The following is a 16,977-nucleotide window of genomic DNA, read 5'->3' as shown; positions in this document are numbered from 1 at the left end:
GTGCTGGAGATTCCCAGCACCCCCGTCAGACGGCTCACAGCCATCCATGAGTCCAGCTCAGGGTGTCCAGTGCCCTCATCTGACCTCTGCAGGCACCTGCATACAGGGGGCGCATACATACACATATATCCACATACACATAAAATTAAATGAATCTTAAATAAATACTATATGACTTGTATAGGTAGAAGCAGTCTGTCTTCTGGGTAAATATCTCAGATTACCTACCTTGAAGTTTATATACTGGATATTCTTTGTAACGATGTGAATTACTATTACTATTCTGTGTGTGTGTCTATTTTCCTCTGTGAAAGCAGTGAGCACACTTAACTGCTGAGCCATCTCTCCAGCTGCTTTTACAGTTCAGTAGGTATTCTTTTTGGAGTGTGACCTATGCCTCCGTGTGTTGTGGGGTATCCATTAGAGAAGACTATTCACTCAGACATGGGTTTAAGCCAATAGAAAGTCTGTTAGCCTTGGGCCACTATACTGGCTGTTCTGGATGAAACCGCATCTGTTGGCATTCTTTTAAAAACTGTTTCTTATGCCTCTTTCTCCCTTCTCCCCAATCCCTTCTAACACCCCAACACCAGGTAGGAGAGAAAGAAGGTTAGTTTTCCTTAGCTACTTTCTGCTGTTTAGGGTCGTTGGGTTCCTTGGAGCAAGTCCAATCCTTGTTTCAGGGTATCTCCAACTTCTTGTCACACTGCGTCAACAGCAACCAGGAGCAGCAGCGGGGAAGCACCAGCAGCCTCCTTCTTCCTTGGCGTCCCCCTTTTTCCCTCTGGGATCTGGCTTTTAATCCCTCTCAGAGTCCTCAGACTTAATCTGCAGCTGGCAAAGAGCCCCTCTCAGAGACCACATGAGGTAAATTGCTGCTGCGGACAATCTGAATAAGTCTCATATTCCACGCCTGGGATTAAAACAAAACATGTTTACATTAAACCAAAACTACCACAACATACATCTTAGGTTGACTTACTTCAGTTAATGAGAACAGCTAGCCAGAAGCAGAGCTACAGAAGACAAAAAGCAAGGTTAGGACATTCAGAGACTTTCCCAGAACTATGGACTTTGATGGATTAGGGCTTTGTTTTTGTTTTGGCAACTAGTGCTGCCTATATGCTCGGTTCCAAGGCCTGAGTGGTACTTCCATCATGGCGTCAGTTGTGCTAAGGTCAGGGAGCCTGATACATGCGTGTATGCGGATAAGAGCATAGAGGCCAGAGCAATATTTGCCCTGCTCTACCACACTCAAGGTCTGTCAGTGAACACGGAGCTTGCTCTCTTTCAGTGAGACTGATGGGCAGTGGTCTCATCCATCCTTCCGTCTCCTTTTCTTCATGCCAGGGTTATAGATGAGCACGTGGCTTTTCTCTGTGGATGCTAATAATCTAAACTCAGATCTTCATGATGTGCAGCCAGTTCTCTTACCCACCGAGCCCTGCTGCCAGCCCTGAGATCACTAGAGAGTGAAGCTTATTGACATTGTTGTTTCTGTTTGTTTGTTTATTCATTTGAAATAGGGTGTCTCTAAATGACCCTGGCTGACCTGTAACACACGATGTAGACCAAAATGACCTCAAGTTCATAGAGTTTGAGGATTAAAGCCTGGGATTAAAGGCTTGTGCCACCATGTCCCGTTACTTGTTGGTTCTTAAAGCCTGGGATGGATGTAGGCTTGTGGTCCCTCTCTCCTCCCTTCCCTTCCTCCTTTATTCCCTTTCCTTTTCCTTTCCTTCCTAGTTTCTTTTTGAAAGGTACAAGGTGTGAGGACAGCATATATTCCTAAAAATGTCTAGTGTGCTTGTGTTGCTTGCATTTGAACCAGAAGTAAAGCGACTGTCCGTCGTGAGCTCATGTTTTGTTTCATTAATAACAACATCACATTTTCAGAAGTGGTGTTAAAAAGACCTACTACCGATATTTTTCCGTTTGCTTTTTAGATTTTTTTTTTTGTTTGTTTTCTTTTTTGGTATGTTCTGATACTATGCTATGTCAGTAAAAGAAACAGCATGGCAACGCTTGATGTGAAATTTGGCTATGTGTCACTGTGGAACCACTAGAGGGCATGCTCTCTCTAGCAACTGGGACAGTTGTAGGGTATGTTTCTCAGACTTGCTGACAAGGGAGACGCTAGAAAGACATGAAAATCATCTGAGGTCTTTTTATTTGTTTATTAGTTTGTGTGTGTGTGTGTGTGTGTGTGTGTGTGTGTGTGTGTATGTGTTTAAGACAGAGTCTCTCTACATAGCCCTGGCTATTCTGGAACTCATTATAGACCAGGCTGGCCTTGAACTCACAGAGGTTTGCCTGCTTCTGCCCCGAGTGCTGGGATTAAAGGGCGCACCACACTGTGCTTATTTGTGTGTTTTGAGAAAGGATCTCATGTATTTTAGGATAGCCTCGAGCGGGTTGTACAGCAATAGCCACTACCTGTGAGCACACTTAACTATGAAGATAGAGTAATAGTTGACTAAAACAATGAACCACTCCTTCATGCTATCACTAGAGATTAAAGGGACCCTACAATACGGCGTGTGCTAAGTCACTGTGTGTCTGAGTGGAAAGGAAACCAGCAGAACAAGCATAGGGATCAATACTGTGGTGACAGAAAGCAGAGGAGTGGAATGTAAACAGAAGAGGAACTGCAGGGATGGAAATGGGGGCCATGAGAAAGTTTTAACTAGAGGCATCATGAACAGAGAGAGAGAGGTACAGGGCGTAATCTGAGAACGTAGAATAGCCCTGCCTTCCAGGAGGATGGGACACAGAGACCCTGCAAACCGGGCCAGTCTGTGTCCTTCAACAGAGGAAAAGAGAAAAAAAAAATAAGTATCAAGAAATAAGTGGGATAGGGCAAGGAGAGCAGGACTGAGCAATGAAGCCTGATAAACTAATATTGGACATTAAACAAGGGAAGAATAGATACGATGGGAGAGAGGAGAAAGGACGTGAGAACTTTCTGGCAAGTCCCTCGTGTCCCTTCCCTAGCTCTCGGAGGCCCGTCTCGCTCCTGGGAGTTCCCTGCAGCGGAAGGTTCTGTTTTCCCCTCGGTCTTCCTTTGATGGATCTGGCGCTGTGACTGAAGTGCTTCCCAGGCGGAGTGTCTGACCCTGGCTATATCCGTGCTTCCTCTGGGGTGTGTTTCCCCTGCCTCCGTGAGATTCTTTCCATTGTCTGCGAGCAGCTTCAAGTCCATAAAAGAGTTTCTCTTCGCTGGCTCCCAAACTTTGGTTCCTCCGCGGTCTTCTGCTCAGTGTATGCCCCGCAGTCCCGATCCAACGCTTTCTTTTCACGTTCTCACCTCTGGTTGAAGTTCGGCTTCCTGGACCTGTCCGTGCTAGTGCATGGATGCCTTCCTCACTGCGTGAGCTGAACCTCTCACAAAGAGTCACCTGTCCCAGAGTCTTCAGGGGCTGGTCGCTTGAACTCGTGACTGTGGGGATTTGGAATACCCCCAAATAGTTTGGAGTTTTACTAGATCTAGAGTTTTTAGATTCCTTGTTAGCCATCCATTATTCACCTCGGTGTTTTACCTAACATTTTTGTGACTGTTACGTAAGCCCTTTGGGGCTGTATTGACCACTAGCTTCCTCCAACTGAAAGGCCAAGAGTGTCGTCATATAGCCCATGAAACCCACAGTCCCACTCTGCTGTAACCTACCAATGCGTTTTAATTAGTTTTTAATATTTACTTATTTTATGGCTCAAGCGTTAAGAGCACTGGCGGCCCTTTCCGAGGGCCCAAGTTCAATTCCCAGCACCCATGTGGCAGCTCACAACTGTCTGTAGCTCCAGTTCCAGGCGACCCAGTGCCTTCTTCCGACCTCAGTGTGCCCTGCACATGGTACACAGACACACACGCAGGCAAAACACCCACACTCATAAAATAAAATTAAATAATAAAATTAAAATAAAATTAAATATTTCTTTTATGTTTGGGAGTGTTTGCGACTGGCGTGCCTGGCGCCTGTGGAGGTCAAAAGAGGTTGACGGACCCCCATTTGTCGATCCCTGGGATGGAGTTAAGGATGGTTGTGAGCCACCACACGTGGCTCTCTTAGTTAGGGTTTTATTCTGTGAAGAGACACCGTAACCACAGAACTCTTATAAAGGACAGCGTTTAACTGGGGCTGGCTCACAGTTTTCAGAGATTTAGTCCACTATTGTCATGGCAGTGTGCAGGCAGACAGGGTGCTGGGGAAGGAGCTGGGAGTTCTTCATCTTGATTCGCAGAAGTGAATGCCCTAGGTGTAGCTTGAGCTTCTGAGACTCAGAGCCTGTCTCCAGTGACACACCTCCTCCAACAAGGCCACACCTCCTCCAACAAGGCCACACCTCCTAATAATGCCAGTCCTTTAGGGCCTATGGAGCCATTTTTATTCACACGGCCCCAGTGTGCTAGAAACCAACCCCAATCCTCTGCAAGAGCAACAGTGCTCTTCTTTCTCTGTTAATTAATTTATTTAATCACTTTACAGCCTGATCGCAGCCCCCTCTCCCCTCCCAATCTCACCCTCACTCACCCTCTACCCTGCCCTCTGCTCCCTTTCCCTTCTCCTCAGAGAAGAGGAGACCCCCTCCCCCCATGGGCATCAATCCACCCCAGCACATCAAGTTGCAGCAGGACTAAGCGCATCCTCTCCCACGGAGGGCAGACAGGCAGATAGGCTAGATGGAAGGGAGCCAAAGGCAGGCAACAGAGTCAGAGACAGCCCCTACTCTCATTGTTAGGGGATGACGAAGCTACGTATCTGCTACATATGTGTAGGGGCCTATATCCAGCTCATGCGTGCTGTTTGGTTGGTGGCATCTCTCTAGCTCACCGGTCCATTTAAAAACACTGTTTTTCTTTCAGTTTATGCCTTTCCTTTGTTCCACAACTGTAAAAACTCTATGAAATTGTCAGTGCATTAGAACATGCTATGGAGAATAGTATGATTCCATGTGTCGAGCTCACTATCAACTCATATTTGACTCCAGAATAAACTGTCACTCATTCCCCTTGTGGTGAGAGCCTTGATTTTGGGTTGACAGCTTTTGGTACCTGAATGTGGGATACCAAGGTGGTTCATTTTCACTGGGGGAATTCCTACAGATTGGCACCAGCTACATGCATGGGCTGCTTGTGTCCAAACATCGTCGCCTTCCTGGGTGGATGCTGGTGAGTTCCTTCTAGGGCTTGGGCCTCCCTTGGTTTGGCAGAAGGTCCATTGAGTTATCCTGACCTAGTTGGTTGGATATCTTTTTTTTAAATTTTATTTATTTTTTATTAATTACAGTTTATTCACTTTATATCACAGCTGTAGACCCCTCCCTCGTGCCCTTCCAAGCCCACTTTTCCTCCCTCTTCTCCTCCCCTCCCCCTCCCCCAGTCCACTGATAGGGGAAGTCCTTCTCCCCTTCCATCTGACCTTAGCCTATCAGGTCTCATCAGGACTGGCTGTATTGTCTTCCTCTGTGGCCTGGTAAGGCTGTTACCCTGCCTCATGTGGAGGTGATCAAAGAGTCAGCCACTGAGTTCATGTCAGAGACAGTCCCTGTTCCCATTACTAGGGAACCCACTTGGAGACTGAGTTGCCATGGGTTACATCTGTGCAGGGGTTCTAGGTTATCTCCATGCATGGTCTTTGGTTGGAGTATCAGTCTCAGAAAAGACCCCTGTGCCCAGATTTTTTGGTTCTGTTGCTCTCTTTGTAGAGTTCCTGTCCTCTCCAGGTCTTTCTATTGAGAGACCAAAGAATTAAAAATTAGTTTTTTTGGGTTATTGAATTAAAGTTTAAAGCACAAGCCTGAATGAAGGCCAGCCAGGTGGAGACATGTTCAGCCACTTTTGGAACTGGCCTTGCTGCATTCTTTTCCTGTGCACTAGAGATACAGTTGCTAGGAAACCCACCCAGATGGCCAGGCCAGAACCATTTATGGACTTGGTGCCTAAAGTAAAGCAATCATTTCAAAAGTCAATTTCCCTTACCCAATCATGTAACGCCAAGGCATGTAATCTGCTGCTTGCGGTTTTTCCCTTTAAAAACCTTGTTCCCCTAGACTGCCCTTCCACAAGCTTCCTGTGGGCTCAAGCTTGCATCCAATAAACCCTCATGTGTTTTGCAGTGAAGTCGATTCCTGATGGTCTTTGGAGGTCTCACAAACTGGGCATAACACTATCTCCTCCTTCTTTTGTAAGATTTCTTGCACTCTGCCCAAAGTTTGGCTATGAATCTCTGCATCTGCTTTGATACCCTGCTGGGTAGAGTCTTTCAGAGGCCCTCTGTGGTAGGCTCCTGTCCTGTTTCCTGTTTTCTCCCTCTTCTGATGTCCATCCCCTTTGCCTTTCTGAATGAGGATTGAGCATCTTACCCAGGGTCCTCCTTCTTGATTAGCTTCCTTAGGTGTACAGATTTTAGTATGATTATCCTCTATTTTATGTCTAATATCCACTTATAAGTGAGTATATACCATGTGTGTCTTTCTGTTTCTGGGATACCTCACTCAGGATGATCTTTTCTAGTTTTCACCATTTGCCTGAAAATTTCATGATTTCCTTGTTTTTAATTGCTGAGTAGTATTTCATTGTGTAAATGTACCACAATTTCTGTATCCATTCCTCAACTGAGGGACATCTAGGTTGTTTCCAGCTTCTGGCTGGATATCTTTTTAAATGTTCCATAGCACTCAGGTTAAGATATCTAATATTTGCTTTCTGAGCTTTCAGATGTTTTAAGAATGCTGTTGATTTCCTGGCATGCAGCCTTTCTCTTCTGCCACTCCTCTAGTATCTAATTCTGAGATTTCTCTGTGGCTTTCTTGCTTATTGCAACTTTGCCACATTACTAAAGGAGGTCCTGTTCCCTCCAGCTCCACAGTGTAGAGGTAAAAAATATGGTATAATTAGGGGGCCTTTTCTAATCACCCCTTCTTGCTCCCAAATAAATGAGACAGAGTCCTATTAGAGTTTTCCAACAAACTTTAAGGGGCCAGAGCTGGGCAGATATTCATCTATTCTGACCTTTTATCCTAGTTTGGCTACTTCCCAGGCACACCCCCTGAATTACTTGTCAAATTGGTCTTGCCTGGGCTGCTTCTGCTTCGTCAGGACAGTCCTATGGTCGATGGTCACTTCCAGTCTCTCCATCTTCCTCCTTTTTCTCTCCCTGAGACACCCACACTGGGAGCAGAAGTCCAACCTCCCTGTCCTCTTTGTCCAGTCACTGGCTCCCAGCTTCTTTATTAACCAGAGATAATTGGGGGGCAATATTTATACAACATTGACGAAGGAGATTCTTCATAGGAATGACAATGTCCACATCAGACTACAACCAGATCTCAGGGCACAGAAATCAGCATCCGAAAACACAGCTCACCAGACCGGTCCCTAACAGGTGTGTGTGTTTGGGGGTTACCTTTGCTTTACAGTCAAGCCTGATGAAACATATCTTCTTGTTTCTGAGTGGAAAAGAACTGTAATCACTTGGCAGGATTAATCACCCAGTGACATGAGCCCTTCGTATTCCTGTAAAGATGCAGAACAAACTTGAGACACTGGGGAGAACTGACCTTAGGGTGTTCGGGGGCTGGATTGGGGGGATGTGAAGGAGGTTACTCTAAAAAGCAGCACATAGGGTGAGTGAAGACGGCAGATGACACCAGAGTCTGCAGGGATAATCTGGAGAAAGTGGAAGAACAGCTGAGAGTGTGGGCACTTGACACAGCCTGTGCCACGGCGTTGGCTTGGTTTCAGGAGCTCCTCACTCCCAAGAGTTACAGACTTTGGGGAGTCAGAGAGGCTTAGAAAGTCTGCTGAGCTCTTACAGGCCTGCACCTTCTACAGAGCCTGAAAGGAGCAGAGGTCAACAAGCCTTTTAGAATGTCATGCTCAGGACTTCAGCTGTCCCAATAAAGAGGATACTGTGGCTACAGTGTTAGCTCATGTTGGCTCCAGAAATCGAGTTTGTGTGTGGAAGTGCCCGGATTCTGCTGCAGGGTGCCGAGAACACGGGTGCCAGGACAGACTTCTCTAATGTCTGGTTCCTCTTTTTCTTTCCTTCCTATTTCTTCCCCTCCTCGTTTCAGTCCACTTTTCACAGTTTTTGCATATCAATGCCAAATACGGTTGAAGTTTTCAATTCTTTTTTTTTTTTTTTTTCCTGCTTGTAGGGATTGGACCTCTGTGGCCCAAAGAGTTCTACCCTGCGGTTTTACATTTTCATGCTGTGCTCTCTGAGGTACACGGCCTTTCAGTGCCTCTACACCTTCTAGCTGGTGGTTGGAAAATTATCACCATGTTTGTTTCTTGCTTATAAAAAAAAAAATTAAGAATGACATAGGTTTTCTGAAGAAAGCAGCTCTTCAATATGGCTTCACCAAATATTTATACTGAAGTGAACTTCAAAAATCAACCTGTTTTCTCAGGCACCATCTCAGACTCAACTTCAGGTAAACTTCCCTTCACCCCAGAACAGTACGACCTCCTTTTGTGGTGGTCTAAGCTAATGGCAAGATGAAGTGAGGAGTGTTTAAGAGCAAGGCCTGGGGGATCTTTGCTGTCGTCTGTATGAGAGGCTGTGTGTGGGAGACAGGAATCTTAATAGGTTGAATTGTCTGTAAAGGGGCTTTGTGGGGCAAGGAAATGAGTTCCCTATATTATCGTTACTCTCGCCATTTAGAGAAAGTCTGAGTACTACTGTATATTTTTGATGTCTGTAAAACTGCACTTTTCCCATAGAAATAATGTTTTCTAATACTGGGGTTCTCTTCTATTTACTTGACAGCATATCATAACTTTAAGAAGAGAGTTTGTGTCTTGTTTTTATTTTATTTTGAAGGAGAGCATGAGTGTCCCTTTCTCCACCCATACTGGGTGCCAGGATGCAGGACCTCCCATATGCAAGCTCCGTTTCTGCAGTTACAGGAGTCTATACTATCTCTGAAAGAATTTTATGTCTTAAACTATATATATATATTAGCTAGCATACAGACCAATCAGTTGATCCATTATAGCATTTTACACAAACACATCATCATCCCCTGTGCATAACCCCCACCCTACACCATCCTTTCTCACCACTCTTGACCACCTCTTTTCCTTTCTGAAATATTTCTCCCTTCTGTTTTCACGTCACGCTCTTACACATGTATTCATGTAGTCATACATAGTGACATCTAAATTTGCCAAGTGTGAAAGCAGCTGCGATATTTTGTCTCTCCCTCCCCACTACCCTCTTGCTCTTCTCCCTCCCTTCCCTCCCCAGTCTCCCTCAACCTATGAAATGGTTCCTAACCAAGAGATAGTAGCTAAAAAGATGACCTTAGGCCATACCCTAAACCAGTGAAGTATGCTTACACAGACTTACCTGGTTTTTCATGCTTTAAAATAGTATTGGAAGCAGTTTGGGAGACTATTTAAATGAAATACTATGTAGCCATAATAAAGAAGAAAATACGGTGGCAGAAAAAAGTCTGTGTTACAGTGTGAAGGAAAACAATAGAACAGAAATGAGTGATTGTGATATGTCAGTCATATGTGGAAATATACATACATGTATAAACATCTTAAAACTTCGTAGTAGAACACACACACAGATACACACACACACACACACACACACACATCTCAAATATCAATATTAATGAGTTATTGTCCGTGGTAGAAAGATGTGCTTTCATGTTTATCCAATGGAAATCATTGTTTCTCCCCTATATAATTTTTATCTTTTTTTCAGGAGTCTATACTATTAATATAGTGTGGTAGAAAAGGGAGGAGAAAAGGAAGAGGAAATGGTAGAATTCAGTACTGATTTAATTAGTTTGGTTTTTCCTCTAGCTCTCCCAAAGAAGATCACCATTCACAAACATAACCCTGGCTTTCCCATGCTGCTTCTTGCCTTGCTGATATTTTTCCAGCTGTTGGCAATCTTGTTCTCCGTTACCCTGATCAGTAAGTAAGCCAATAGAATAAGTGAGCAATGTCTCTTTTGCACAAGGAGAGATATCCACTAGAAACAGAACAGATAATTATCAGTGGCTTTCCCAAGAAACCTGAAAAGGAGACTTTGTCTGAAAAGGAGATAGGTAATACTGGGAATTTTGCTGTGTTTCAGAATTACTCTTCTGTAAAAATCATTCGTGCTCACTAGAGAAGCACGTGAGTGTTTGCTGGTGTCACAGAGTGAAATCCTGGGGCATCTGTATTAGCCTCCAGCCCTGAGGATGAATCTGTGTTTCCTCAACAGCATTTAGAAGTCAGCCCCATTGGATGCACAGACACTCATAGTTTGGAATGAGTAGGGGGATGAGAAGAGAGGGAGAGGGCTATTCCAGGGACAGCGCTCCAGCGTAACTCCTAATTATTTTGTTCCTGCTCCAGACTATGTGAGATCTAAGCCAGCTTAGCAAATAGAGGATTTTTGCATAAGGTTGGCTTTCAGAATTTATTAAAAAGGTAAGGTCAGGCACGATGGCACATGCCTTTATTTTAATTCTAGTACTCAGGAGGCAGAGGCAGATAGATCTCTGTGACTTCCAGGCCACCCAGGGCTACATAGTGAGAACTCACCTAAAAATAAAAGTGTAAAATTACTGTATTTTTGTGTATTTTATCTTTTCCTTTAATAATTAGTAATGTCCATTTTCTGTGTGTTAGAGTGTTAATAGGTCCAGAAAGAACAATAGCCCCTGTTCATAAACAATTTAGAGATTAACCATGAGAGGTCACATTTACAAAATCGTATAGGAAGTGTAGTGAAGCATTAAAAAATGTTTGGGCAGGGTATACTGTTGCATGCCTATAATCTTAGCACTTGGGAAACTGAGGCATGAAGATTGCAAATTCTAGGCCAACCTGGGCTACATAGTAAGCTCATGGCCAGCCTGGGCCACGCTGTAAGACCCTGTCTTCAAAACAAAAAAGGGCTTAGTAGTTTTCCCCACTAAAATTTTTTTTTCAATTATCTTCTGCTTTTTAAAAACAGCTCTAGATTTTCATAGATTAAGACAGCTATGTGTTTCATGCTTCTGTGGCTTGGCAGATCATACTGACATCAGCAAGTGAGCTCCTGTAGCCTGCTGGAACTCAGCCATCCACATACATGTGGCCAGGCACGTGCAGTTCGGCTCCTGAGGAGGAGACGGTCACCTGGAGTTCCAGGAGCAATGTGGCCACAGTTCTCTCACTATTCAGGATAGCCCATCTTTGTTCATGGAACATCTTAGCATACAAAGACGAAGAGTGAGAGCCGGTCATGCCTCTTACATCTCAGCATGGAAGTAGCCAGAGCTGCCTCTGAGTGAGAGACTGGCCAGATAAAGCATGCATATAGGAATATAAAAAATCGTTAGCATTTTAATACAGTGTCACAGCCAGGAGAGGCCACTGAAGAATTTTAGGCTGGGAATTGAAACTGTCAGATTAGTTATGCAGAAGTGCACTGTCAGACTGGCATGAAAATGGAATAGAATCAGGAAACTAGAGGTAAAGAGAAAAGCTAGAAAGCGAATCCACCACCCAGCAGACACATGATCAGAGCCTGACCCACGGGTAGACAGCGCAGGGCGAGGTGCAGGCTTAGGGTAGAAGATATTGATTTGGGTGTTACACCTGTTGGGTTTATCCTCGGGTGTGGTGTTTAGTGAGCACTCGCTTGTCTCTGTGTCGGGAGGGAAGGTCTGAGTTTTCCAGTCCTTCTCATTCAGTAGATGAGACCGTAGAACACGTGAGAAGAGGGTTTAGTATGAACAGGAAGGACAGTGGGAAATGTTGTGTTTTAAAGGGGTGGACGGGAGGAGAGGGAACTATAGAAGACAATAAAAAGTGAGGGCAAGAAAGGTGAGGCAAAACCAGGCGTGTCTTATGAGCAAGAGGGAAGAGAGCTGGGGTTAAGTTCAGAGGTAGACGTATATTAAGTGCCCTGGGAGGTTACTGACAATATATGTCGATGATTTTTTTTAAATAATTTATTTAATTAAAAAAATTTACGTGCATTGGTGTGAGGGTGTCAGACACTTGGAACTGGAGTTACAGACAGTTGTGAGCTGCTATGTGGGTGCTGGGAATTGAACCCGGGTCCTTTGGTGGACAGTAGTTCAGACAATACTCTTAACCACTGAGTCATCTCTTCAGCTCTATTTCAATGATTTTTAAAATCACTGTCCCACTTTGTGGCCCAGACTGGATTTGAACTTGATACATAGCCCACGCTGGCCCGGAGTCTGCAATCCTTCTGTCTCCACCACCCCACCTTTTGGAATATAGGTAGGCACCATCATGTTTGGCTCAAGGATGTTTTTAGTCAAATGGTAGAAGCAAAAGCCAGGATGTGATGGGTCAAGGAGCAAATAATGAGGAAAGAGAAAAGCTCCCAATTCTGAAGGGATGGATCAGGGAGTTCAAAAAATAAATCATGTTCTTTAAAATCACAATCAAAACATATTTCCTTTTTTATTTTTTAAATATATTGTTTGAGAATTTCAGACAATGTTTTCTGATAATATTCACCCACATTCTTTTTCCTAATTCCTCCTAGCTCCACTCTCATTTTTCTAACCTCCTGACTTGTGTCTGTGAGTCAGTTTTAAATTGGGATTGACCTGATTGTCCTGGTTCACTTACTGAGAGCTGGGTGTGAGGGCTCATGCCTCCTAGTTCTCTGGAGTGTGAGATGAGTCTGAGCTACAGCTAGACACTGCCTCAAAGAAACAACAACAAAAAAAGGTGAAGGTCGGGATGGGGAGAAGAACAGTAGAGAGTAAAATTATAGTGCTACTAAGAAAGTGAATATTTTTTCTTTTTTTTTCAGTTTTCTTTCAAATGTATTCTGATCTCCTTGAAGAAAAAAATACTATGAAACAGCTGAATCACACAAAATTGGATTGCAGAAGAAACCACTCATCTGTGGAAGGTAAAACTTAATGTGCCTTGAATCCAGTTGGCAAATGTAGAGTGTTGCCAGGATATCATGTGAAGAAGCAGATTGTTAGCCATTAAGACCTAGCAACATAATATTTTGAAATTCTTATGCATATGAGATTTGTTCTCATTTGGACTAAGTACATTTTTTACTGTACTTCATCACTTGGTACTTGTATCTGCATGTACCATGGACATTTGTTTTGTATTATAGTTCGATGCTTGTGTGTTTTCTGCCTTTGTGCTTTAGGATCACTTCCCATCAGTCCTTCTGCCCCTCTGACGTATCCCTTTCAACAGTTTGTTTCTTTACTTCTGGGATGTAGAAAAGCTCTTTCAAGGAGTTATGACAGATAATCCCTGTCTCCACCCTCATCTCAGCCATTTCACTGAGCAAGCCTGGATCCTTATATTGAAGAATGGTGCTCTACAGGTTTCGACGTACTGTATGCTCACTTTGGTTCAGTTCAATTTTATTGTGAGGTACAGTCTCATGTAGCCCGCGTTGGCGTCAAGCTCATTATGCTGGTGAAGATGACATGAAGATGAAAATACTGGACCCTCCTGTATTCACCTCCCTAGTCCTGGGATTGCGCGTGCTCACTACCATCTTTGGCTTTACGGTGTGCTGTGGATGAAACCCAGGGCTTCTTGCTCATCAGGCAAACACTCTAACTGAGCTACATCCCCAGCCCCATTAAATGTGTTTTAAAGTAGAGCTTGGTATTTGACATCTACATTATTTAGAAGTATATTAATTAGTTCTAAGATGACTCATAATTTATTTCCAGCATGTTGGGAAATGCCCTTTTACACTCTTCCTGTTTTTCTGATAGTCTCTATCTCTGACTGTCTCATTTCTCTTCTCCCACGTGTTAGTTTACACTTTGCATATCTTGGTCCAGTTACCTGCTTTACATACGTTTAGGGTCATGATATGTGGCGGCATTTTTTTTTCTGTGTATTTACTTTTTGTTAAGTTGGTATTTTTTATTGTTTTATTTGACAACTCACTGATTTGTCTATCCCCTCCAGTGATACCATCTATTGTAAATAAAAAAGGTTACTACTTCATTTTTTCAAGAAAAAAGGTTCCATTTTGAATTTTATTGACATCTGCATCTTTGTTGGCTTTTATTTTTTTCCAAAATTTCTGTATCTTCTCATTGAAGCACTTAAAATTATTTCTTTTATTTTTTGAGATTATAATGTAATTACAAAATTTTCTCCTTCCCCCTTCTCCCTCCAAACCCTTTCATATACTCCTCCTTGCTCTTTCAAATTTATGGCCTCTTGTTTTATAAATTGTTTTTACATATGTATATGGATTACATATATATGTGTGTGTATGTGTGTGTGTGTGTTCCCAAAGGCTCTTCTTGAAGAAAAAAATAAGTACATAAGTACAACCTGCTCATTATGTGTAATGTTAATTGTATGTATGTTTTCAGGGCTAACCATTTGGTATTGGATAGGCTGTGGGTATGCTCTTTCCTGTGGAAGACTGTTTCTCCCACTGTCAGCATTCCTTAGTTGCCTATAGTTCCTTGTGTAGGGTTGAGGCCTTGTAGGCTCCCTGCCTGACACCCAATCCATGTTAGCATGTCTATTGTTGTTGTTCTGGTTCAGCTCATGTTTAGGCAGTCATGTTGGTGAGACTTTATGGGTGTAATTTCTGATATTTTTAGGAGATACAATCTCCTAGTAAATTACCTTCCTGTTCCTCTCGGTCTTACACTCTTCCCACCTTCTCTTATTGAAAGGTCCCACAGCCTTAGGTGCTGGAGTTGTTTTGTAGATGTATTCCTTGGGAATGGGCACCACACCTCTGCATTTTGATTGACTGTAGTTTTCTGTAATGGTCTCTTTGTGTTGCAAAGAGAAATTTCCTTGATGAGAGGTAAGGATTACACTTACCTGTGGGTATAAGGACAAATATTTAGAATGTAGTTAGGATTTTGCTGGTTTAATAAAGTAGTAGTTGTAGGGTCTTCTCCAAGATCTATGACTTCACTAGCCCTGGGTAGTTGGTTAGATTTCCAGTACCAGGCATGATTTCCCTCTTGTTAAGCGGTTCTTAAGCCCAATTAGAGAGGTGTTGGTTACCACCAAGGTATGTGTGCCACTACTGCGCCCTGCAGGCGATCATGCTCACCAAAGCGCCTTTATCATCAGTGCTTTAAAGGTTGTTCAGAAAATTCTAACATTTTTGTTTTCTTGTTTCTTCAAAAAATATTTTCACATATATACATTGCTCTTTGATCAAAGACCTCCATTATCCTCTTTTAATTCCCTGCCCTTCCCCACCAAGATATTTCTTTATTTCAAGTCCCCTTCCTACTTCTTCCTCTTACTTTCATGTCTTGCTTTCTGTGACCCATCGCATGAGCATGGCAGTGGTGGGGTTTAATTACTTGATGAGGGCAATGTATCAATGGCTACAACACTGAAGACCTTGTCTTCCTCATTCTTCAACATTCAACTGCTGAGTTCCTCTAGGAAGGGTTGGTGATGGACTCAGTCTTGTGTGGCCCACCACTACTGTGATGTCCAGAAGTCAACATTCCTTCCAATCCTCTGGCACCTATATTCTTTCCTCTCCTTCTTCCTTGACGTTCCCAGAATCGTGGAGGGGCATTTACCTTGCTTCTTGGCAGCTCTTAGCCTTCTGCTTTGTTCGGTTGAATTTGAAAACCTCCTGGTTCTTGGTATGATGAGTTACTTTCTTCTGAGCCTTGGGTGCATTTCTGTACTTAAATACTGTGCTTTGTACTTACATCTCCTTTGTTCCAATAAAGGCAAAGTCTGGAGCTGTTGCCCAAAGAATTGGAAGCCATTTAGTTCCGACTGCTACTTCACTTCCACTGACTTAGCATCTTGGAACAAGAGTGAGGAGAAGTGCTCCAGCATGGGTGCTCATCTGCTGGTGATCCACAGCCAGGAAGAACAGGTGCATCCTGGGAGAGGGTGGGGCCTGGGCCAAGCCTGCTGTCTGCCTCTTTTTACCAAGAGGGAGTTGTGTTGACGCGGGTGTTGGTGCTGTGGCAGAAGGCTTTCCATCAGTCTTTTCCTTCTACTCCTTCTTCCCGCTCCAGTGAAACTAAACAGCTCTACAAGACTGCACCATCCTAAAGGTTCAACCCATGAGGGTTAAAGGAGAACACGTTTCTGCCTGAAATATCAGTTTGATTTTGATGTTTTAATGTTTCATCATTAACTGCACACCAGAGGCCTATTAAGCTGAATAGGAAATAAAATTAAATTCTAAAAAGCCAGTTACCAGTCAGGAATGAGATTAAAGAATATTTAATGCATGAAAAGAAAACAATGATATGTGCAGATTTTTCTCCCAGGTACAACTTTGAGGAATGCCTTCTCTTAGAGAAGAAAGGAGGCCAGTCTCAGATAGTAATTCTTTAGGATTGAGGATAGAAATTGCTTCCATATATAATGTGAGAGGGGCTTCTCAAGAATTCTAGATACTTTACTTTTCTTCTTCTATTTGTGTAATCATAAGGAGCACAGGTGAAATATTACCCTGCAACTGATAAAAATAAATTCATCATATATTAATATAGATTTAAAGAACATGTTTAAAAACGTAGAAATGCTAGCAACTCTGATGTGTTCATTCTGTGTTGTAAATCTGTATCAATTACCAGACTATCCCCACACATTTCTACCATTGGAGGAGCGATTTCAAGAAGAAAACCTTTTATTGCTTGAGATATGTACACATTCAGTATTTGATCAAGTCCATCCCTCATTCCCTTCCCTATACCCCAACCTTATTCCCTCCTTTAAGAACACAATTTCATGTGTTTTGAAAAAATTAGTTTAAATCCACTGAGTCCCCTCGGTGCTGCCGGTATGTACACGAATGGAGGGTCACCTTCTGGAACTTGGATAGCCTGGCAGGGGCTGCATCCTTCAAGCTGACTCTCCCTCTCCCAACAGCCATCAGGTTCCAGTAACTTAACAAGCAAACTAACTAACTAACTAACTAACTAACTAACTAACTAACTAACTAACCTACCTCAATCCAAGCTGAATTCTCTTTCTTTCTTCCTCCC

General features: G+C 43.2%; 1 protein-coding gene across 1 annotated transcript in view; it reads left to right on the top strand.

The window, feature by feature from the left end:
• Positions 1 to 7,320: 7,320 nt before the first annotated feature.
• The window catches only part of LOC129677306 (C-type lectin domain family 4 member A-like), a 12,397-nt gene continuing 2,740 nt past the window's right edge, over positions 7,321 to 16,977 (top strand). Inside the window, exons 1-5 of the mRNA XM_055607947.1 lie at positions 7,321 to 7,382; positions 8,158 to 8,436; positions 9,824 to 9,937; positions 12,795 to 12,896; positions 15,703 to 15,854. Of these exons, the coding sequence (XP_055463922.1) occupies positions 8,355 to 8,436; positions 9,824 to 9,937; positions 12,795 to 12,896; positions 15,703 to 15,854 (450 nt within the window). The 5' untranslated portion in view covers positions 7,321 to 7,382; positions 8,158 to 8,354. The remainder of the gene's footprint in view (positions 7,383 to 8,157; positions 8,437 to 9,823; positions 9,938 to 12,794; positions 12,897 to 15,702; positions 15,855 to 16,977) is intronic.

The sequence above is a fragment of the Psammomys obesus genome, unplaced genomic scaffold (genome assembly GCF_907164565.1).
Source record: "Psammomys obesus unplaced genomic scaffold, mPsaObe1.curated_primary_1811, whole genome shotgun sequence".
NCBI classification, from domain to species: domain Eukaryota; kingdom Metazoa; phylum Chordata; class Mammalia; order Rodentia; family Muridae; genus Psammomys; species Psammomys obesus.
Note: the sequence above shows the minus strand (reverse complement) of the source record. Positions and strands in the feature narration are given on the sequence as shown.